This window comes from Desmodus rotundus, chromosome 11 (genome assembly GCF_022682495.2).
Source record: "Desmodus rotundus isolate HL8 chromosome 11, HLdesRot8A.1, whole genome shotgun sequence".
In the NCBI taxonomy this organism is placed as follows: domain Eukaryota; kingdom Metazoa; phylum Chordata; class Mammalia; order Chiroptera; family Phyllostomidae; genus Desmodus; species Desmodus rotundus.
The window spans coordinates 29,483,198-29,505,563 of record NC_071397.1 but is presented as its reverse complement, the minus strand read 5'-3'; the positions used below and the strand labels follow the sequence as shown (position 1 = coordinate 29,505,563).

The 22,366-nt window shown below is 39.4% G+C and overlaps 1 protein-coding gene across 3 annotated transcripts in view; it reads left to right on the top strand.

Annotated features, from left to right (window-relative positions):
- Positions 1-22,366, top strand: part of COL9A1 (collagen type IX alpha 1 chain) — an 86,710-nt gene that overhangs the window by 20,712 nt on the left and 43,632 nt on the right. Inside the window, exons 7-19 of one of the 3 annotated variants that reach the window (XM_024576625.3) lie at positions 419-439; positions 1,845-1,919; positions 2,289-2,324; positions 2,448-2,510; positions 8,901-8,954; positions 9,216-9,251; positions 11,118-11,141; positions 11,504-11,557; positions 12,833-12,886; positions 13,973-14,005; positions 14,732-14,788; positions 16,210-16,263; positions 20,341-20,394. In XM_024576625.3, coding sequence (XP_024432393.2) covers positions 419-439; positions 1,845-1,919; positions 2,289-2,324; positions 2,448-2,510; positions 8,901-8,954; positions 9,216-9,251; positions 11,118-11,141; positions 11,504-11,557; positions 12,833-12,886; positions 13,973-14,005; positions 14,732-14,788; positions 16,210-16,263; positions 20,341-20,394 — 615 coding nt within the window. Of the gene's footprint in view, positions 1-186; positions 348-418; positions 440-1,844; positions 1,920-2,288; positions 2,325-2,447; positions 2,511-3,410; positions 3,647-8,900; positions 8,955-9,215; positions 9,252-11,117; positions 11,142-11,503; positions 11,558-12,832; positions 12,887-13,972; positions 14,006-14,731; positions 14,789-16,209; positions 16,264-20,340; positions 20,395-22,366 lie in introns of those variants that run through there. The other 2 variants (XM_024576626.3, XM_053914311.1) reach the window with 2 other exon arrangements.

Here is a 22,366-nt window from a genome sequence, read left to right as displayed (position 1 = left end):
GCTGAGCGGCGAAAGGGTTAAGGGGGACTGTTGTCATTTTATCCTTCCTACCGGCCCGCTAGCTTTCCTCCAATCCCCAGGACCCTCTCCAGGGCCATTCAAAAACAGGAGGAACGTACGCTTCCCCGCCGGGGCACCTTTGCAGCCACTGGGCCCGGGGGCACTTTTTGCGGGGAAGAAGTAACACTTGATGCGCGCGGCGGGTCCAGACGCCTAGCGGAGCGGCGGGAGGCAGAGTCGGTCTCGGGGGACTAGCAGAGGGCGGGGGCATGGCCTGGACGGCGCGGGCTCGCGGGTTCCTTGGGCTGCGACTGCTGCTGTCAGGACTCTGCTTGTGCGCGGCTCAAGTAAGTTGTGGGAGAGTTTGGGCGGGGAGGGGGGCGCCATCTCACGTTCTCCCTACCTCTTTCTTCACTAGCCCAGCCAGCCTCCCGACCAGGTTCGCTGGGGGCAATAAGTGCTGGCATTTTCCCAGCGCGCAGAGGGAAAGGTGGGGTGCAGCCGTCGCGGGAGCAGTGGGGAAGTTTCGCAGCATCCCCAGGGCTCTGAGGCGGCTCGCTACCTCCATCCAGCCCGCAGCACCTGCAGCGAGTACCTGGGCAGTCGGGGACCCCATATGACCCATTGATCCGGGAAAGGACACCTCCCCCCACTTGGGACCTAAGGCTGCAAGCTAAGACGCTGAAGGCCATCGGTGTCTGGAGACCAGGGTTTAATTTTGGCTTGGATTCATCTTACCTCCCTTCCCCCTCCCTGGTCACAGTCCAAAGCAGGCCGGAGAAGGCGGGATTTCAGGGTATGGGCCCTAAAGCTCCCTCTCCCGCTCCTCCAGCCTGCGGTGGCAGCACGAAACCTGCGTCCTGCTAGTGGTGCCCGCGGCTCGGGGATTGGCACTGGGCAGCCTTGGCTCCCTTCGAAATTTCAGCAACTTCCCAAAGGCTCCGGCGTCGCCTCCCTCCCGCGCGGGAGAGGGCACGGCGGGGGCGGGCGAGCCCAGCGGAGGTTTGAGGTTTCACATACAAAGACCCCATTGTAACCTGTCTGGTCAGAGGAGTTTAGGAAAACAAAGTTTTCCTTGATGAAAGAAGCTTTTTTCTTTGTTTAAATTTAGAAGGGGGGAAATCCTCCTCCCAACACACATTCCCTAAGCAGCATGCTCCCACTAGTACAGAGGCCCCCGGCCCCTACAGCACCGTCAACGCTCAGCTGTTGGCGAGCGATAAAGTGGGTCACTCCTTAGGGTCAGTGTGAAAGTTGATGTAGTTTTGAAGCAAGGTGTAAAGACCTCGTGCAAGAGAGTCACTGCAGGCCAATCTGAAATGAGGCCAGAGGCCCGCTGGGTTTCAAGGCTCTTCTGCCCCGCTCCTCCCCAGTCTTTTCCTCGAGAATAGTCACCGCAGATTTCTACTGGACGTAGAGAGATTTACAGAACGATGCTGTAATCGATCTGCTATGGAGCACCTCCATTCTTCGCTGTTCCATTTTAGCCAAAACACTCACTTGCAGTTACTGATTCAATCGAGGTATCCAATGACCACCGTTTTCATTATTGAATCCCCTTTAAAAAAGGCATTAGGCCCCTGCAGGCCCCTCTTTTGGACGCTGGGGGCCTAGAGGCTGCTGCTCTAACCCCACTGTTTAGCCGCATGCAGACTGCGGCAGAACAGAAGCAACCTGCGCTGTCTTGGAAGTGAGATACACGTTTATTCCGCTGGATTTCAAAACCCCTGCCTCCCCAGGGAGGCGCCTTTGCGGGGCCGAGGTGGGGCCCTCAAGACGTCGCGCCCAGGTTTTCCTCGTTGCCCACTGTGCTTCACTAACCCGCGTGTGCTGTTTTCTGTCAGAGAGGTCCCCCAGGCGAGCAGGGTCCCCCCGGGCCCCCGGGCCCCCCTGGAGTTCCCGGCATCGACGGCATTGACGTAAGTTTCCATCTCCAACCCCACTGTTCTGTAATCCTTGCCCTTTCCTACCCTTTCTCCAGCGGCTACAGGGGTTTTGGGTTTGTTTTGCCTTTTTTTTTTTTTTTTCCCCGAGAGGGCAAGTTGTCCCCCCACCCACCCCACCATCCAAAGGCGGGATTAGACGTCGGTGACAGTTGGGGGTTGGATCTTAGAGGACCAGGGATTTTCAGAGGGAGGAGGTAGACTGTTCTGTTGTCCCCGTCGGTCGGTCCTGATCCTCCCTCATTTACTCTGTCCCTGCTTGTGTGGTGATCACGCGTGGGATTCTCCCAAGGGGGTCCCCAGCACCTCAACCGACTGCTCTTGCCTTCTCTCCTGCTCCTCTAGGGTGACAGAGGTCCAAAGGGTCCCCCGGGCCTCCCGGTAAGTTGATAAGCGCGTTCGCACTACACTTTCTTCCTTCAGACGTGGTTTGAAACCACGCGTGTCCAAAGAGTCTCAACTTTGTACCTTTTTCTCTCCCCGCCTCTCCCTCCCCCTACTCAGGGTCCGCCTGGAGAACCAGGAAAGCCGGGAGCTCCTGGCAAGCCTGGCACACCGGGCGCTGATGTGAGTAGGCCAGTGTGTGCGTGTGTGTCTCTCTGTGTGTGCGCGCGTGTTTGGGGGCCGGAGGAGGAGGGAAGGAAATGAGAGGCGTAGAGATGTTCTGGAGGGGGCTGGGGGCGGTAGACGCAGCTGAAACAGTGCTGTGGCTCTGAATTTGCGGGCGCCCTGCAATTGCCTGGTCGGCATGGAGGCGGCAGTTTTCTGCAAAGGGACCAGCGAGGGTGGAGATAACTCATTCCTCGAGGCCCTGTGGGGACTGCACGCAGTGCTGGCATTTCCTCCTTTCACAAAATGGCAATGGGTACCGGGCTCCTGCTTCAAACAGTCTACTCTCTGCTCACTCTGTGGACTCTCAGCCCCACTTCGGGGCTCCGAGGGTGCGGGGGGGTGGGGGGGACGGTGGAGATGGACTCCCACTGGTCTCTGAGGCTCCGCAGCAAGCTGTCTTTACTCTTGTCCTTTTACTGCCACCCCCTAGATTAATTCAGAAAAAGAACCTCAGGCAGGGAAAGGGGCTGAGAAGAAAGAAAGAGGTGTTTGAGGGAGGGCCTGAAGTGAGTGGGGATGTCTGGGGGTGGGGCAGGGGCAGGGAAATGCTCAGCATTCATGGAATAGGAAATTCAAAACTAGTTTTCTCTCTCCCACCCCCCTTTTTTTTTTTTTTTTTTGGCTTCACGGACAAAAACAAGCTGGCTAGAGTTGCTTGAAGATTAGGAACCAGTAGCCTTTCCCCAATTTATCCATCTCCCGACCTCCCCTCGCCCCCTCTGCAGGAAGCTCAGACTGAGTTTGTATGGTAAACCTAACACTAAATAATGTTTCTTCAGAATCAAATGACTTCAGTACCCTCAGCTTCTCTTGTCTCCAGGCACTTGGCTAATACCCATTGAGTTCCCAGTACAGGCCTGTCCTTGACTTTGTGGTTGAGACACAAAGTGAAGTAAGATACGGCATCTATTCTCAGAGAACAGACAGTGGCCATCCAGGTTATCCTTCAAGTTATCAACCACTCTCTGTTGTCTCCCAAAACTAAAGACTTTTGTAACTCAAAGAAAGCATCTGAAAACCTATGATTGTAATTTCCAAGAATTTTTGACTAGCGTTTGAGACAGATCCTTTATTTTGAGAAAAGGAAAATAGCTATAGAGTTCAACAGTGATAAAGATGTGCTTTCTGTGTCAAGGTATCATAATGAGGATATTTGTCTCCGGTATTTATGCTTTAGGAGTTAGACTTTGTTTCACATCTCAAAACATCTAGTTTGAATTTTCTGTGTATACAGAATGACAGTGTATGAGGCCCTCCAGGGCTACTAGCTGGATAATACAAACTGAGTGTCAAACTGATGTTTTCGTGCTGCAAACTGAAATTATATAACTTGGCTATCAAGCTCTTCTCAAAAACACTCTGAATGACTTGAAACAGTCACATAATAAAACGTCTGATAAATACAAGACCACTAAATAAACTAATAGCCCCCCCAAAATGTTGAATTTATTTCTGCAGTCCCTTGGAACTTGAATCTGATTTTTTGTGTGTGTGTGAAGAGAAATTTAATAATCGAATTATTATTATTGTTATTAATTTTTGTGGTGGTTGAAGTACCAGATGTCTTTTCTTGCTACTTATTGTGTTGAAATAATTTTGGACAGAAGGCTAGATTTATTCGTGCCTTAGTATTTTATGGTCTTAGGTAGTGTGCTCAACAAATTCTTTACCTTTTACCATCAGGTCATGAAGACAATACTTGATATTGCTTTATAATTTCCCTGCTTAACAGAATTTTGGATAAACAATGAAACTGTGTCAGAATCTTTAGAAGTACCTGTAGATAACAATACAAGTATTTTTTCTTTGTCTATAATTGCAATACTATAGTGCAGAACAAACCAGATTTCCAAAGGTAAAAAGGTAAGAGTAAGGCCTCCTATAAAACTTTGACACTGGAAGGTCCTCAGGGAGAAACTGATGAGGGCATTGTATCAGTCTCCTGGGACTGAGAAAGAAGGTAAGAGAGAAAGAGAAAGAAAGGAGAGAAAAAAAGTAAGATATCCATGTATGTGCCGCTACTTTAGGCATTTCCTAGAACCAAACAAAAAATTAACTATACTAATTTACATTTGTGTAGAAATTTTTCTCAAGTACCTTTGCAAACATTATTGCCTTTAACCTTACAAGAACCTGGAAAGCAGGTTTGGCTAATATTATTCTCCACAGATGAGGAAGCTGAATAATTACGAGGACAGTAGTTTCCTCAGGAGCCCAGAGTCATTTAATAGTGAAGACAGTGAAAGAAACAAGATTTCTTGATTTTTAGACTTGCTTTCCAGATAGTTTTACATTATTCAAATTCAAATGAGGTTCTTAAATAGATGAATAATCTGAGAAAATAGGGAGAAAAAGTGTAATAGTGAAGTTTTAGTATCTGAGTTACTAATCAAGAAAAATAACATGGATAATTCAATGAATAATAAAAATAATTTATAATTATTTATAAATATTTCCATGGTTCATATTCACCGAATTTTGAAATGGAGCCAAATGGGATTTATAAAGTTCTTAGCCAAAAAGTTCTCTTACTCCACACTTTGGCTCACTTGATATTTTAAACAAATCTTTTACTCTTAATTAAGGCTAGACATTGAGAGTAAGGCGATATCAGCAACTAGATCAGAGTTTGCTGTTTGTTTGCTGTCGCTGGACATAGGGCAATAGGAAAGCTTCAGCAATCTTCTCCTGATAGGTGAACCAGAGTCTGCACGGTTGTAAGACCTTAAACCTCCAATCTCTGTCTTCTGCTCTTTGGTTCATTGTGAAGCTGTTGTTTTGGTAATGTTGCTAATGGCTAACATTAGCAAAATGTTAACATTACCAGATGATGTTTGAAGGAATATGAAAGGAACATGGTTTAAGAGTAATTATCCTAAGTGAGTGGATTTTTGACCGAAAAGGTAGGCGAGTCGTGGCAGCTCTGCTTGTAGAATTATGCCTCAGGTCTCCAGACCCGAGTCATCGGAATGCTGGAGGGAATTAGACTGAGGGCCGGTGTTCCCTGCTGAGCAGCAGTGTGGACGTTCAGAACACAGTCAACCTCAACAGCATCCTACGTAGAGCTTAATCTTCATACATTCATGTAACAGCAATTCTTTCTGCCACTGGTGATATTTTCCTCTTTCATTTATTTGATAAATAAGAATTATTGCAAATTAAAATTGTGCATGTAAATGTAAATGTGGGGAAAATATATATAATCTTTTCTCTCCTGCTTCTTTCTTTAAGTTCTTTTTCCTTATAGACATGTAAAGTTAGAGAAGCCAGAACTTGGTTATCGCCTTGCACCCAAAAGACAACTGTGTTACTATCATCAATAATATCAATAGAGCCATTCTTATTGGCACTATTTGCTGTGACATGCTCAGCGAGCTCTATAAAATAGTATTTCATTTATTCTTATAGCATCCATCTAAGAGAGGAGGAAGAAGAACTAGAATTAAAGGGATTATAGGCATACCGTGCTATTTTTTTCCAGGAAGAGGTTAGAACATGCTCTCAATGTGTACAACTGTTATCATTGGCAGCAGTTATATGATTAGCATAGTGAGTTATTAAGAAATTATTCTGAAAGGTAAGTGTAAGTGAAAATAGGAATTGAAGGCATTGAAGGAATGTGAGGGGTCTGTGAAGTACAGTGCCTGTGGTTGATATCTAGATTTTTGTTCGTTTATTTGCCGAACCCTTCCTGGATGCGGTTGTAAGCTCTCAGAGGGCAGGAAGCATGTCATATACTGCATGTGAACTGTTCACGGCACGTAGAACAGTGCTGACCATGTAATAGTGACGACGATAAGAGGAGCTAGTGTTTATTCAGGGCCCACTCTGCCAGGGGCTGTTATAAACACTGTGTGTCATATCCCATTTAACCTTCAAAATTGCCATTTGAGGTAGATATTATTATCATGCCTATTTTACAGATTAGGAAACTGAGGCACTCTACAATTAAGTAACTTTCAAATGGTTGCACCGCTAATAAATGGCAGAGCTGGGATTTGAACCAAAAATAAAGATGATGTGGAAGGACAAGTGTGACATCCCTCCACCTAACAGGCTGACCTAAATTAATTTTATTTGGTAGTCCTGTATTGAGTATGTATTAGATGCAGGGACAAAGTGCTAGGATTGAATGAACATGAAGCCCTTGTCCTCGTGAAGTTTTTTACTTTTGTACATAGCTATTTCATAACAGAGTTCGCTGTGGCATCTGACACCAGACTGTATTTTCAGTTTAATTCAAAGAACGACCTAAAGATAAACATCTTATCATGTCCTATGGAAGATACTAAATAAGAAGTGACCTGGAAGCAGCCTCCAGGTTATCCAACCATTTACTTGGTTCTGTTTTATTATTGTGCAGCTGAAATTCTACCATATATAGAAGCTACTGTCCTCTAATCATGTCAGTTATTCACGTTGCAGGCTGAAGGTGGTTAGTGGGCTGCGTGTATGGGGACTGACCAGGACTGGTATTGGAGGACATGCACATAATGCAGGAATTACCGGTTCCATCAATTAAATGTGCCCTGAAGTTTAGAAAATCTATGTACCACTTAGTGCTTCCAGGGAGTGCCCCTGGATAAGTGGTTTGTTTGCTGAAATACAAAAGCCAATGCTCCATTACCAATAGGTACTCAGCAACTACGATGTGGGGGCTTGTTCCCAAATTATAGTGTTATAATTAGACTAAAGTGATTGAAAATCAGGGACGGTCTGTCAAAAAATTCTTTTGTGTGTGTTTAATGATTTTCTTCTTTGGCACATTTGCAGTAATTGACATTTTCAACTCATTTTTTCTACTTCTTTTGATCCACTCTGTGGAGTTATGAGGGAAATTAATTGATGTAGAGAAAAGTGAAAACTGGCCAGTGAACTAGTTTTCTCTATAAATTAAATGAAATCATTTTATTGATAATTAGGCAGACTATGACATTAAATATGGATTTTGGTGATCCAATTTTAAGTATGGTTTTTATAATTTCAAGGAATCCTTCCCCCTATTAATATCATTTGAGCCTTTTTCAAAATCTTGATAATAGATAGGTTTTATATTTATGTAATCATGTGTATATGTATATGTATGCGTATATACAGATACACATACACATATTTATCTTTAGCAAGGTATAACTTCAAGATTACATTATAAATGACAACATCTGAAAGTGTCAAAGAGTAAGTAAAAAATTAAAAATATAAAAATGCATCTTTACCAAATATGGAAATTAAGTATACACAGTGTTATCATGCTTTAATATCTATTTTATATTGAGAATGATGATAAAATAGGTATTGGTAAGAAAAATGAGAATGTTTTAAAGACATGCTTTAATAACTGCTTTAGTATTAAATGTGATAGCTATAAATGTGCTTTATTGTAACCGGCTTAAATTCTGTTATGGAGTGGCACCCGTGAAAGCATATACTTAATTACCGCTATTTTTACTAAGGAAGATAATGTAGAAGCATGCCCGCTCTCAAACGTTTCGACCTTAGAAGTTGACGTTCTTAAATAAGCAATTTTCATTGCTAGGAGATGGCTAGAGGGCTCTATTTAGGTGACTGCAAGGGTTATTTTTAATTCCTATTGCAGAAACATTTTATTAACCTCTCAAGACTTTATTAAAGAGTTATAGACACATATAGTATTTTTATTTTATGCATAAAGTAAAGGAGGCACATAAACATGGGTAAGTTGCTGAGTCAAGACCTGTTGTTCCACCAGATTGAGCTCTCAGAATGCTGAAATTATTATATTGCATTTTTTCAAAGCAATGACAAAAATAATAATTATTATTATTTTTATTGTTGATATTATTACAGATGTTCCCGATTCCCTGCTGCCCCACCCAGCCATCCCCTCTCACCTTCACCACACTGTGGTCTGATATGATACACGCTCTTTGGCTGATCTCTTCCAGTCCCGCCACCCCCTCCCCTCTGAGATCTGTCAGGCTGGTCCATGTGTCCATGCCCCTGGTCCTATTTTGTTCATCAGTTTATTTTGTTTATTAGGTTAAGTGAGATCTCACATATCAGTGAGATCATGTGGTATTTATCTTTCTCTGAATGGCTTAAAAAATACTAACCTATTGAACCTTGTGATAAACAATGCAGTTAACAGGAAGTTAGGGATATAATAAAATTTATCAACACAAAATAACTAACAATGGCATGTTAAACCTTACCTTTGAGTAAGAACATAGAAAGGTATTTCTTTATAAGTATTTTCATCATACCTAGGTAATCATCCTGTACATAATTAATAAATAAAATGAAATTATCCACTTAAAGGGTTGCCTAAGGATGCTATAGTTGTTCTAATGTCATCCTCTCTGTTAGGGATTAACAGGGCCTGATGGATCCCCTGGCTCTGTTGGACCAAGAGGACAAAAAGTAAGTTAGCCACCTGGTATTGATTACTGGCGTTAATTAAATGCTGAAGTAAATTGTATTGTAATGATTGCAGATCAACTAACAGATTAGTTGTGAAGCAGTTGAAATACACTGTTCAACTAAAATTGTGTTTTGGCTGAATTGAATTAAATTAAAAACACTCAGATGGAGTGTTTTAATGATTTTAATATGTATGTGGTTTGCATGTGTACATATTTATGACACAAAAAGCTGAGTGCAATGAACTATTTTTATTTTTAGGGAGAACCGGGGGTGCCGGGATCTCGTGGATTCCCAGTAAGTGAGCGCGCAGTGACAGAACCTCTCCTATCTTTGGTAAAATTCTAACCACCGTGAAACTTTTAAATGCAGTTTTCTGCATTATATACACCACAAAGAAGTTTATGAGTTACCTGACCTAAGTAGAAAAATTTTAGAGAAATTTGAATGTACACTGTAAAATCCATTTTTCTGTTTGCACATGGTATTTCCCAATGGAAAACTCCCCCTGCACCCCCACTGATAGAAAGCGTTTTTTGCATAACAATAGCATATCCAAGTGTTCAGTGATTTGGTCACACCACTTTCTTCACAACTGGTTTTATCTCTAATGAAATACCAGCCATCAGCTATTAGCATCTGCTTGATTCCCCGGTTAATCTTTTCCTATACTGCACAATCTGGCAAATTTGTATTATTTCTATTTATCAATAAGACAACCAGGTCTTACTGATAAGACCTGCTTTTCCTTTCTATTTGGCTCTTCATTCCTTTTGTTTTTGTCATGAATCTGTATTGTTCCCCCTTGTTTTTTATTTACACTGTTTTCTTTGCCATATTTCAGCAAGTGACAACTTTTCCATTGAAGCCTATTTTCAGAAGTGAATAGCTTGCTGGCCTTTCTCCCATATTTTTCCACTCAGAGGTCAACATCTTCGAGTGATGCCTTTAAAACATTTTGTGAAATTTATCAATCATCTAGGTCTCTGATACGAAATAACTTATTGATTACTTTGGTATATTCAAGCATAGCACATTTCCCAAATTGATCCATATATTAAAGTGTTCAAGTAGGAGCAATTTTTCAAAGAACGTCTTTAAATAGCTCCCCTTAGCATTAAACATACTGCTCATGTGAAATTATTTCTTATTTTGTCTGCCTAAGTAATTGGAAATAATGTCATTATTAGAAGGTATTCCACTGGATGCTTCATTTATGGATTTTTAAGAAAAGACAGTCTTGAACGAAAGCTAATGTCACTGTGGTATCAGAGACAGCTGTGAATAAGAGCTGTTCCAGCCAGTGTGGAAGCGAAAAGAGTAATGAGAAGCCCCACGGGGAGAAAAGTGAGCCTGGAAAGCAAAGAGAGAAAATAAAGCAGCTGCTGTTCAGTTTATTAGTTCAACAAGCATATATACTAAGTCTTATGCTAGGAATTGAGACTTGGAGGATGATGTGGTTTTAATTATACACAGTGTTAGTGTTGCTGAAGAGATATAAAGTGTAAAGGAGAGGGGTGTGGAATATTAGTTTTAAAACCAAATTCATCATATCCAATTAGGATCCCATCATGGATCATTTCAGGAGTGACACCATTTTATTTTTAATATCTACTGGATTCAGTGCCTGGAAATAGAGTCCTGCCTGTCACAGAGTGTGTGTTTGGGCCCCAGTTTATCCCCTGCCTCCCTGTGCTGAGTATTTGTCTGGGGGAGCATCCAGACATCACGTTCTAAATTATAAAACATTACTCTGTATTGCTTTTAAGGGAGGTTTCCTATAAAACGCAGCAAATGAAAAACTCTTTAAACCGTCAGGTGGTGATGTGTCTCTTTGTGAGTGATGGTAAAGTCTCCTGAGGGCAAGCATGGATGACTTCCTTACTTTGATTTTCTTTAAAAAAAAAGTTTGGAAAAAAAATATTACTGGTTAGCTTCGACATTAGAGGAATGTTTGAGGAGCTGGCACAGCTTCTGTTACTTTTAGAAGCAGAGCCACACTTGCTTTTCTTTACCCATTGCTTTCTGTAGAATGAGCATCATATATTTATTTGGTGATGGAGTTTGTAGTTTATTTTTTAACTAGGCCTGAGTTAGGCCTATGTCTTTATTTATACTAAATATAAATCACATATCATAGTAATTTTTATTTTGATCTTTTAGGGCCGTGGCATTCCTGGGCCCCCTGTGAGTATCATCTCTTGGTTTATTCTTACATAGTCTATAAAAATGGCCTATTTCTCAGATCTCAACCTTACTCTCCACCTAACGTTCTACCTGGTGGTTTTCATGGTGCTCCACACACACGGTCGTAGGTGGCTCCATGACCGCACCCCTATTATGCTGAACAAAATATTTTATTAACTTAAGAAATTTCTGTTCTATTTTAAGTAATTAAAATTTGGTCAAATGGGTTACTGTTTCCCTGGAAACCAAAGCTGGCACAGATACATAATTTTAAGTCAGTTGTTTACCCCAGTGAATATCATTTGTGATAGATTGTAAAAACATTCATGAATCACCATGTCCCTTTAATTTGTTTACTTCAGGGTCCTCCTGGGGGAGCGGGTCTCCCTGGAGAGCTCGGCCGTGTTGGACCAATTGTGAGTACTACAGCGACTTTTGATAGACATTTGCTGATTTAAAAGACGATGTCACTAGGGAAGGCAAATTACCCTGTGTATTATTCCCTGCACATCTGAAACATGGCAGATGAATTTCATTGCAGTTCACAATATTAATGGGGACCAAAGGTAACAGTGCTACCTTGTTTTCATATAGTGATTTTATTTCATTTTTTTTCCAAAGTGTTCCGCTAAAATTTTCTTCCCAACTTCCAGAATTAGTGATCAAGTCAGGAAGTGTCACTTCATTTTACAGATCCATCCAGGATTACGGTCCAGTGTTTTTGCATTAGATTCTCTGTGTGCAATGAACAGTGAATAGGCTAAAATCATTACCATGTGTATTTATGTTAGGGCCAATCAAATGAACAGAACTCAGCTTTAGGCAATGAAGAGCTGAACTTCATAGAAGATATTGCTGGTATAAGTGCTTGATGTTAATGTTCAATAAATATTTCCAAAGTGTTGAAGTACTGATGTTGTGTGAGGGATAGATTATTGTAAACTCTTTGAGAGTAGGAGCCACATATTATATACTTTTCTCGCTCGTTGTTTGACAAATTTACTTACTGAACAATTGAATAAATGTGAAAAGATTGTATGTAAAGTTAAATTAAATCCAAGATGCTTTTGACTTCTCAGAGTAGAGTGTTAAGAAGGAAAACATGCCAGGAGTAAACTCTGGATATTAAGACTAACTGAAATCCATTTTCACTGTGTGGCTTGTTTGAATTTAGCCATCTTTGATCTTCTGTTTCAATTGCAAGAGAGTGCAGTGATAGACCAAGTGATAGCTTGAGGACCAACACCAGGGAGAGTCTGGGCTGCAGAGATTAACTTTCCACTTCACAGCTTCAGGCTGGGTGCAAGCTTTCTTTTGCTGACATTAGATGGATGGCCCTAGCAGCATTGTCTGTTCAGTTCCTCTGCAAATCAGCTAGAAAAATATGTACTTCTCCCAGTTAGTTTTCAGGGTAGAGAAAGTGATCCTTCTATAGAGAATTGGCTTTGCTCCCCGCCCCCCAAGTGTTCCTCTGCCTTGTTTTATTACTTTGGTGAGACTAGAACTCCTTTATTCTTCTGGTTTCTCGGAGCTGATTGGATTATGGGCCACCCATTGATTTTGGTGACAGGTCTATGCATGCCTGAGCTCCGTAGGGGTTTCTGGTAATATCATTCTCTCATGCCTCCCCAGTTTTATGCACTGTGTTTTGATATGTATATAACCACTGTGTCAATTTTCAAATAACTTAGGGTGACCCTGGGAAAAGAGGACCACCTGGCCCCCCTGGACCACCTGGACCCAGTGTAAGTTATTTGCAACTTGAATTTTTCTGCCTCTGAGAGCTGGGTCTAAAGAAACCTAAGAACCAAAAATGAAAGTACCTGGTAATTGAATCATTGTCCTAAGATTCCAAAATAGCTGTCAACTTTTTTTACCCATTCAGATCATGGGCTTTTTTAGGCCAGAGAAGTAGAGAAATCACAATAATTTAAAAGGTGGTTTTCAGCTCTGGCTGGTGTGGCTCAGTGAGTTGAGTGCCAGCCTGTGAACCAAAAGGTCACTGGTTCAATTCACAGTCAGGATGGGCCAGGTCCCGGGTTGGGAGCATTCAAGAGAGGCAGCCAATTGATGTTTTTCTTGCACATTGATGTTTTTCTCCCTCTCTTTCTCTCTCCTTTCCTCTCTCTTTAAAAATAAATAAATAAAATCTTTTTAAAAAAGGTGGTTTTTATGCTTACTCATTACATTTGAAGTCCTTTGATGTTTGTGATTCTCAAATGCTTAAAACTTGGACATATGAAAGGAACACTTTCAAAAGAACTAGTTTTTACAAAGGATTTATACAGTAAGCAATTAAAAACATAGAAATTTAGCCCTGGCTGGTATGGCTCAGTGGACTGGGTGCCAGCCTGTGAACTACAGGGTCGCCAGTTCGATTTCCAGTCAGGGCACATGCAGGGGTGTGGGCCAGGTCCCCAGTAGGGGGCGCACGAGAGGCAACCACACATTGATGTTTCTCTCCCTTTCTTTTACCTTCCTTTCCACTCTTTCCAAAAATAAAAAAAAATAAAATCTTAAAAAAATAGAAGTTTAAGTAGGAGTTAATCCATATTTTAAATTTATGATTCCAAGTTCCCCATATTTCTATTCTGTCTCTCATTTCATCTCCCTTCATCCCCTGAAAAAAAAAATCTACTGAAATGTGGGGTTCACCAAAAGAAACATACCCATGAGTCAAGTTTTTAGAATATTAGCCTACTATATGTTCTTTGTTCCTTATATTTTATAGAACAAATATCCTTAGTATATTTTTGTCCAATGAACTTTTATTAGTAGGTTTGGATTAAATATTTAAGTATATTCTTAACTCTAATATTTTATTACTTTAGGGAACGATTGGCTTTCAAGACGGAGATCCATTGGTAAGATGTTTTCCTTTGAACAGAATACAGTTTTAAGTCGAAGACCATGTAATCTTCAGATGAACTCTCTTTAAGAGGATCTCACTGAAGTGTGTTGCATTTCCGTGTTTCACTTTGCTCAGATGTCAGAGCAGTTCACAGCACTAGGGGACTGGCGGCTTGCATACTCTCTGACTGTTACAAAAATATCATTGTTTTTCTGTAATCTTTTTACTTCATGACTAAGGCATTTTTTTCACTAGAGCACCCCAAGATACAAGTCAAATAACTCCCTTTGAGACTTGTTATACTTATAGACAGATATGCAAAGATGTTGGTAAACTGCACTAATGCAGTTTTGGCCGGTTTGATGAGGGGATGTGAACCTCAGGATAGAGCTGGTGCAGTGGGAGGGGGAGGGGAAAACCATCAGGTCATGGTGTATTGGGTTATCTGGAGACATTTTTGTTAAAACAAATCTGAAATAAGTGTGGCAGAATATTAACATTTATTAAATTTGGATGGTAGATACATGAGGAAAGAGTTTCTTATATTCTTTGTACTTTTCTGATTAAAAATGAAGTAATAAAAAAGGAAAGGGTTGTTCTGAGTTATTTAATGAATATAACTGCACTGAGGTTCTGTAGCTGGGATTCCTGGAAAAAAACAAGAACAAAAACAGAAAACAAACACCAGGTTGTCACAAAGTGGAGGCTCTAGTGCATTGACTTTCTGTCTCCCCGGCAGTGTCCCAATGCCTGTCCACCAGGTCGTTCAGGATATCCAGGCATACCCGGCATGAGGGTAAGAGAATAATTTCAGTATTTTATTTTCAAGAGTTTTATCCATAGAAAAATAGAGCCTTTCCTTTAAGCACTGGCCTTCCTGGTGCAGAGACCCCACTTAACGGCTCAGGCAAATCTGTGTTTGCTTCTTCTGTGGTTTAGTCTGTGGTCCTCACTCAGTCCTAGAAATTCCTGCTGATGCCCCTGACAGGTCTTCCTACTGAGACACAGATGCTTGATGATACAGTGCTTTTGTAGTGCAGGGAAAAGACACAGATAAAATGTATTGGATTGAGAGACTTTAGAACATCAAATTAAGGCCCAGAAGTTTGCCTTCTGAGGAGCGTGGAGCATGGGGGGAATTGTGCATATTGTATATTTGAAACTATTTTAGTGAAAAGTCATGGAAAAACTTTGAGAAATAGGGAAGAAAAGGGACATTCGAAAAGCATTTTTCTCTTACTCTGACATTATAATTACTTCAAATTGTCCATAAAAATAAATAAATACCAAATGCTAGGGTTAAATGGCTTTCTCCCTCTGGTCTACGAGTCTGAAGTGATTTTAAAAAATGTCAGACTCACGGAGTTCTGCTATGATCTGAAATGCCCAAGGCACTGGTTTCCCAATTACGGTTTTCTCCAAATGCAGTTTTGGTGGATCCCCACAACTGCCTGGCTCGGTGTCTTATTGTTCACAAAGACTTGCTCTGTTAGAACAAGAACGGCTCTGAGAATGCAGCCTCTGATCGACTGTTGGAATGCTCATTTCATATTTGCCTCATGCAACTGCCTAAAGCACACAGATGCTTAGAACAGGTGTCCTGACAAGAAGAGATAGGGATCTTTTCTGGTGCTATGCAGTCCTCCCTGACAGCTTTTTGGAGATTTTCCTTTGCTCTGAAAATTGTGTACAAGAAGAGTCAGGACGTTGCGCATCCAGGGAAGTCTACTTCTTATACCAGCCATTCTCACCTCCAGGAAGGTGATGGGTGTAGAGGAGGAAGAAGGGTTTCAGAGCAGCCTCCAGAGATCACGGTCAGGGACCAGCTAAGTTGGGTCAGGGTTGTCACCTTAGAAAGTAAGGTGAGAAAGACTTGATGCTCTTAACCCAACTGTGAGAAGAGGTTTGGGATGGAGGGACCTAGGGAACTACAGTCAATCAATCATGTTGCCAAATCAGGTAATGGAGCTTTTGTTATTCTACACCGTTTTTCCATGAACTAAAACTGATATTTACCATATGTAGCAGCCATGTAATACATATGACATTAGTAAGGTCATTTAAAGTAGTCACACAGCCTTTTCCTTAGCACCACATCGACACAGATTTGGGGAAGCAAGATCACTTTATTGGCCTCTGACCACTTTCTGTGCCGAAGTGAATACAATATTTATTTATTTATTTATTTATTTATTTATTTATTTATGCATTTGTTAGGGTCATAAAGGGGCTAAAGGAGAAATTGGTGAACCTGGAAGACAAGGTCACAAGGTAAGTAAAATGAGTATTTAGTGGGTAAATTGTGATTAGGAGGTAGAGATCATTTCATTGTAAGGAATTATAAGGAGTGATAGAGCATGATATTTTACCCTTGCTTTTCCAATGATAATTGGCAGGTTCTCAATAAATAGTCTGATTGTATAGTCATATTGGCAGATGCACCAATAAAGAGTCTGGCTAAGCATACCAGGCTAATGTTCAATTATAAAACACAACAAAAACGCCATACTTTTCATTCTTTCCTGTATTGCCACCCTTTGCGTTCCCTTTCCCATCAATCACACAGTTTTTTTTTTTATTTGATGTTTTTGGTAGTCAAATGTTATTCAGCTAGTTTTTGCACTATATTAAGTAAAATTTTAGGACAAGTATAAAATTTTGTGACAAGTGTTGCTGAGACTGTCAGATAAGTTAGTAATTGGCTGACAGCTTCTCATCTTAAGTTCTGCAATAATTTATCTGTCTGTTTTTGACCTTATTTTACTGTAACTCAGATTTTGACTAATCTGAAAGTTAGAAATAGGAGTTATTTTATCATCTGGATAAAAACATGGAATCTGTAGCACAACTTGCATTGGGGCTGGCGCCCTGCAGAAGATCAAAGCTGAAATTTAAAGCAATGTGGCTTATTTGACCTTTTTTCATCTACTAGTGTAAATCTTTTAAGTGTTTATGAATTTGACTTCCTGTATAATAGAATTTTTGTCCCTGTTAGTTTTATAATATTCTTAAAGTCAAACTGTTATTATTAATTCTGGTCCTCTAGGCTTGGTTGTTTATGTTCTTCTATATTTTTACTTGGTAATGGCAGAAGGTTAGTCTTTTTCCTTGAATGTAAAGAGCTAGAGAGACAATTTATTAATATCTTCAGGCATTAATATCCTTGAACTCCTTAGCAAAAAACAGTCTGTTGAACAACCTCAGGTAATCAGGATAAATGAGCCAATTTTCTGTACCTTATTACAGTTTGGACACTTACTTTTGATGTTTTTATTCTTTGGTTTTAAAAAATTAAGGCATTTTATTTATCTGGACTATAACAGCTGGGTTCTTAGTGCCTATTGGAGAAAATAGAAAAAAAATGAGCACTCTGGAAAATATTCTGCAAGCTAACTTCTTCATTGAATCCTAAAATTCATAATTTAAGAAGTTCAACAAATATTTATTAAGTACTTGCTATTCATTCTAAGTGCTAGGGGCACAGAAGTGAAAAAATATGTCCAAGCACAGGAGACTGGCTAAATTAGGTAGGACATATTCATATAGTAGAATATTATCTAATCACAACAAATAGATATATAAGAATATTAAATTTCTCTGAAAGATATTCATAAGTTAATATTTGTAGTAAAGCAGGTGTACACTTCTGCTTTTTTTTTTTACTAGTTATTTTTGATGACATTCATCCTTTCCTTCTTCCCTCGGTGACCCCATTTCTCTGCAGAATTCTGACTCCCATCCCATGGGATTTGGTGATGGCATGTCACTCAGAGCACCTCTCTGCTCTCCCCATTAAGCCAGCTTTTTTGATACCTTCACAAGTTAGTTATCTGGACTCCCAAATTTGGTGTGGTCTTCAATGAGGAAGTTGCAAATTGTTTCATTGTGTGGGGTAATTGGTCAAAATTTTAATTGGAAATTGTTGAAAACTCATACCTATGTTGTGTCACTTAAAGCTTTCAGTGGTATCTTTGAAAATTGACATATAAATAGGATTTTGAGTGCTCATTGAAGAATAAACTTCAAAGGGTGGATAGATGCATGGAACTGTAAACTGAGAGCAGAATGAAGAAGTATTAAGAGATGAAGGGCCTGAAGTTAGCATTCAGATTCATGATTCTGCTTGAATTTACTCAACAAATTAGTTTTAAAAGATTTTTAAAATTGTTTATATGTATAGGAATGAGTAGTCAAAAATCTTTCAGTAAAATTATATGAAATTTCTACTTCTAAATCTGTCATTTAACTTTGTGGTTATTAATTAGTTGTGTGCTAGTCATCTGCTGGTGAAGTATTTAAATCAACTACATTACTTTGAGGTTTACCAACAATCTGTGGGAAAATACCCCAAACCCTGCTAAAGGACACTTATGATGGACATATCAGTCACTATTTTCATAGTTAGGGGAATAAAAGTAGCATTTAATTAGACTCATCTGCTGATTATCCACTTCATGAGCTATCCAACTCCCTGGCTTTCCCGTCGGGACCGCCTCTCCCCACTGTCAATCATATGTTCCTATGGAATATAATCTGAATATAATAATGAGGCTAAAACTACTATGTAAGACTCATTATTCATTCAAAAATCAAGTATATGTGATTTAGGCATAACCTACTTCTTTGCATTACGTGTCCAAATTTTCTATGTTAGTACTTTTAATAAATTTTCTGTATTTCTTTTTGTGTATGTGTGTGAAAAATCTCTAAATGTAAGGTAGAGTCTGTGGAGCAAAAACATTGTGAATTGAAACATAAAATAAAGGACAATAGAACCAGATTTATATCTAATATTATTTACATAATATTAATTTATCAATATTATATTATTTACATAATATATCTAAAATATTTACATAATATTATTTACATGAAGAATTTTTCTCATGATTAATTTCATAATTTCAGATATCCATTACCAAATTAATGTAGGGCAATATATCTTTTGTATAAAGTAAAACCCTTGTCAGAGAGAAAATAACTATTTTCAGAGTCAATAAAGTAATCTTCCTATATGAAACAACAGTTGGATTTTCTTTTGGAACACATTAACATTTATAAGTGTGTGAAAGCTTATAAAATTAATATCAGAAAGTAAAAACAATAATTAGAAAACAACAGAAGAAGATTCCACTGACAATAGCTACCAAGTAGTCAAAATACCTTAGAAAAACCTCAAGAAATGTTTAAGACTAATATGAAGAAAACAAAACTTTATTAAAGGAAAGAAAAAGAAAAAGATTTGACTAAATAGGAAGATAACTGAGTTCCAGATTCCAATTCTCTACATATTAATCTACTAATTTAATGCAGTTCTAAAATGAAGCAAGTACTATTTTTGTGAAGATCTGGCCAACAATTTCTAAAGTTCATCTGGAAGAGTAAACATTTAGGAAAACTGAAAAAATAAGAGTGACTAAAAATGAAAAATACATGTAAAGTAATTTGCTGTACCTGAGATTAAGATGTATTATACAATTTCAATAATTAAAATGTTGTGGTATTGGCCACATCACAAAACAGATCAGTAGAGCAGAATAGAAAGTCTAAAAACAAGTGTATTTAACAACTTAGTACATATTAAAGATGATTTATCCAATCTGTGTGGAGAGAATATACTATTCAATAGGTGATATGAGAGCAAGTGACCAATTACCTGGAAAAAAGATAGATCGATTTATTCCTTATATTTTACATCAAAGTAAATTACTGATAATTAAAAATTTCTCTTATAAAATTACTAGAAGAAAAATATGAATGAAATACTTATATTTTGGGGGGGTGGAGAAAGCTTTTTTGTGACTGATTTTAAAGACATAAGCCATGAAAAGAAAGACTGTTTTAAATACATTAAAAAAAATTGTATATGATTCCAAAATGAGAAGAAAAGTTTTTTAAAAATCACGATTAAATAGTATCATAGCTTATGGAAAAGTTTGCCTAATATGTATGACCTTGTTTTTCTAATAGTACCCCCCCCACACACACATGAATGCAAACAAGTTCTCTCCCTGTCTTTGCCTCTTTCTGTCCTTCCTCCCTCTCTTTTCCTCTGGCCCCCTTTTCTTTAAATGTTACTAAAATGTTACTAAATGTTACTAAAATCTAAAATGTTACTGGCATTTATAGTTGAGAGGTGAAATTTGAGTGACTTTATCTGTATACTTCTCTGTATTTTCTGGATATTCTACAATGAATATGGATTACTCATGTAAAATAATTTTTTAAGGTATAGTAAAGTAATTCAGGAGAGGCTAAATAAATTTAAAATGTGCTGATTTAGACCAATCCTATTTCTATGTTCATTTGCTAGCATAACATTAGGTGTGCTTTTCTGTTGCTTTTTAGGGTGAAGAAGGTGACCAGGGAGAGCCAGGAGATGTTGGAGCTCAAGGACCTCCAGTAAAGTATTTTTAAAAATATTTAACTAGGATATATGCAAATATTCTTTCTTCATGACATTTGAAATATTTTTCAATTTGGCATTTGGATTAATAGTATTATGCTAACATGATATTCTCTATTTTTTCATCCAAACCTGCCTTAGGAGGTCACTAGTTTTTTCAAAATGGGAAAGAATGCATTTGTACATTCAAGCACTGTTTTGTACATCAAGCACTGTATTGAAAAAATCTATCTATAATGACATACATTCATTCACTGCATTTCAGGGCTGGGCAGTATGAATGAAAATATTGAACACAAGAGGATGATATGTATTTTGTATGTTCTATGGTACTATTATAATACATAATCTAACGATAAAATTTTGTGTATCCTGAACATTCAGCAAGTATATCATCTACTGGATTTAATGTAGCTTATGCCAGCATGGGATCATTATAATTAGAACATTCTTAATTGTTCATAATCACGTCTTTTAATAAAACGTGCTTGGGCAGATCATTGCACTAATATGTACGGTGAGGTAATTGTGGGTATCAGCATACTTCATTGTAAAATGTTTGTTAAATCAGAATTTATATTACTTTCATATATAAAGTGGAATTTTTACACTTTTTGTCACAATGAGTAATAACAATTATGGAAATAATAATTCCAGGATATTTGTTGAACCTCGTAGCTGGCCAAGGTATGGACTGTGAAACACAAGGTTGGGTCCTGTTCTCAGAAACGAAGGAGTTAAGAAAGCCACACACAGGGCCACCCTTCACTCCCTTGCTCTGCTCTCCCTGTGCAAATGGCCATTTACAAAGGGTTCAGGGAGCTGTGTCGATTAGTGCTCACCAGAGCTGATGGGAAATCAAGCTGAAGGAAATGAGTCAGAGAATATGTAAGAAATGGACTCTGCTTTTAAGCCACGTGAGCATTTTAATTGACTCTCAGGAGTCCAAGGTGCTTGTCCTGGAAGCCTGCCTTCCTTGAGCCTTTGATATGAAACAATTAGCAATAGCCTTCATTTTGCCAGTGGGAAATAGAGATAAATAGTTTGAGAGACATGTGCTTTTTTTGACCTGATGAAAATTTGGTAGGGACTTAAAGAATTGTTTAAAAAACCATCCTGGAAGATCCCACGAAGAGGATTTGCAAGCAGCATTTACGAAGCTGTTCCTGGATTAAGGATCTCTGTTGGGGGCCCAATGGCTCAGCTGCTCCGTCGGGGGATATCATCAGTGCTTGCTGACTGACCTGGCGTTTGGGAGTGGATATGTCAAAATGTTTCTGTGAAATTCACACGTTTTCACTTTTTAAACATGCATCTATAAAGTAATGCACAGATTTAAAAAAATGCTTTGGAACATTTATAAACAAGCACTGCCTTCTGAAGCAGTCACTTTGAGAGAGGATACATGACATTGTCATGTCATTTTTGGAATTCTTTTTAGACTTACCTTCAAGAAGAGCAGTTTTCATGTGCCCTTCTTCATGTTATACCCTAAGTGTAGCCTAAGCTGGATCATCCTGCATATTTGCAGTTCAGGTCAATCCCAACTGATCTATGCAGAACTTGTGACTGACCTGGATGCAGAGTTGGCCATGGACTTCCCCATTTTCTCTGAGTGAGAGCACAAGGGAAATAACTGGCCTAGAGTCACTTTATCTGAAGCCAGTTGTAGTGGACAGTTAGCAAGTTGTTCAGAAGTAACTGCCCTGCTTTCCTAATGGCGCATCCGCCCACTGCTGCTCCCAAGGGAGCTCGTGGGTGCTTTACAGACTATTGGAGCCCTGCTGCTGTGGGGTCAGAAAGCCAAGGCTGGTAATATTTCAGTATTGAAAGGGGCACTAGAAATGCCACTCCACACCCTCATTTTCAGGATCACTCACTCCTGTGCTGAGATTGGGTGAGATGGGATTGGACCAAACTAGAGTGCAGAATGCATTTATCATAGAAATGGTGTAATGAATAGTGACT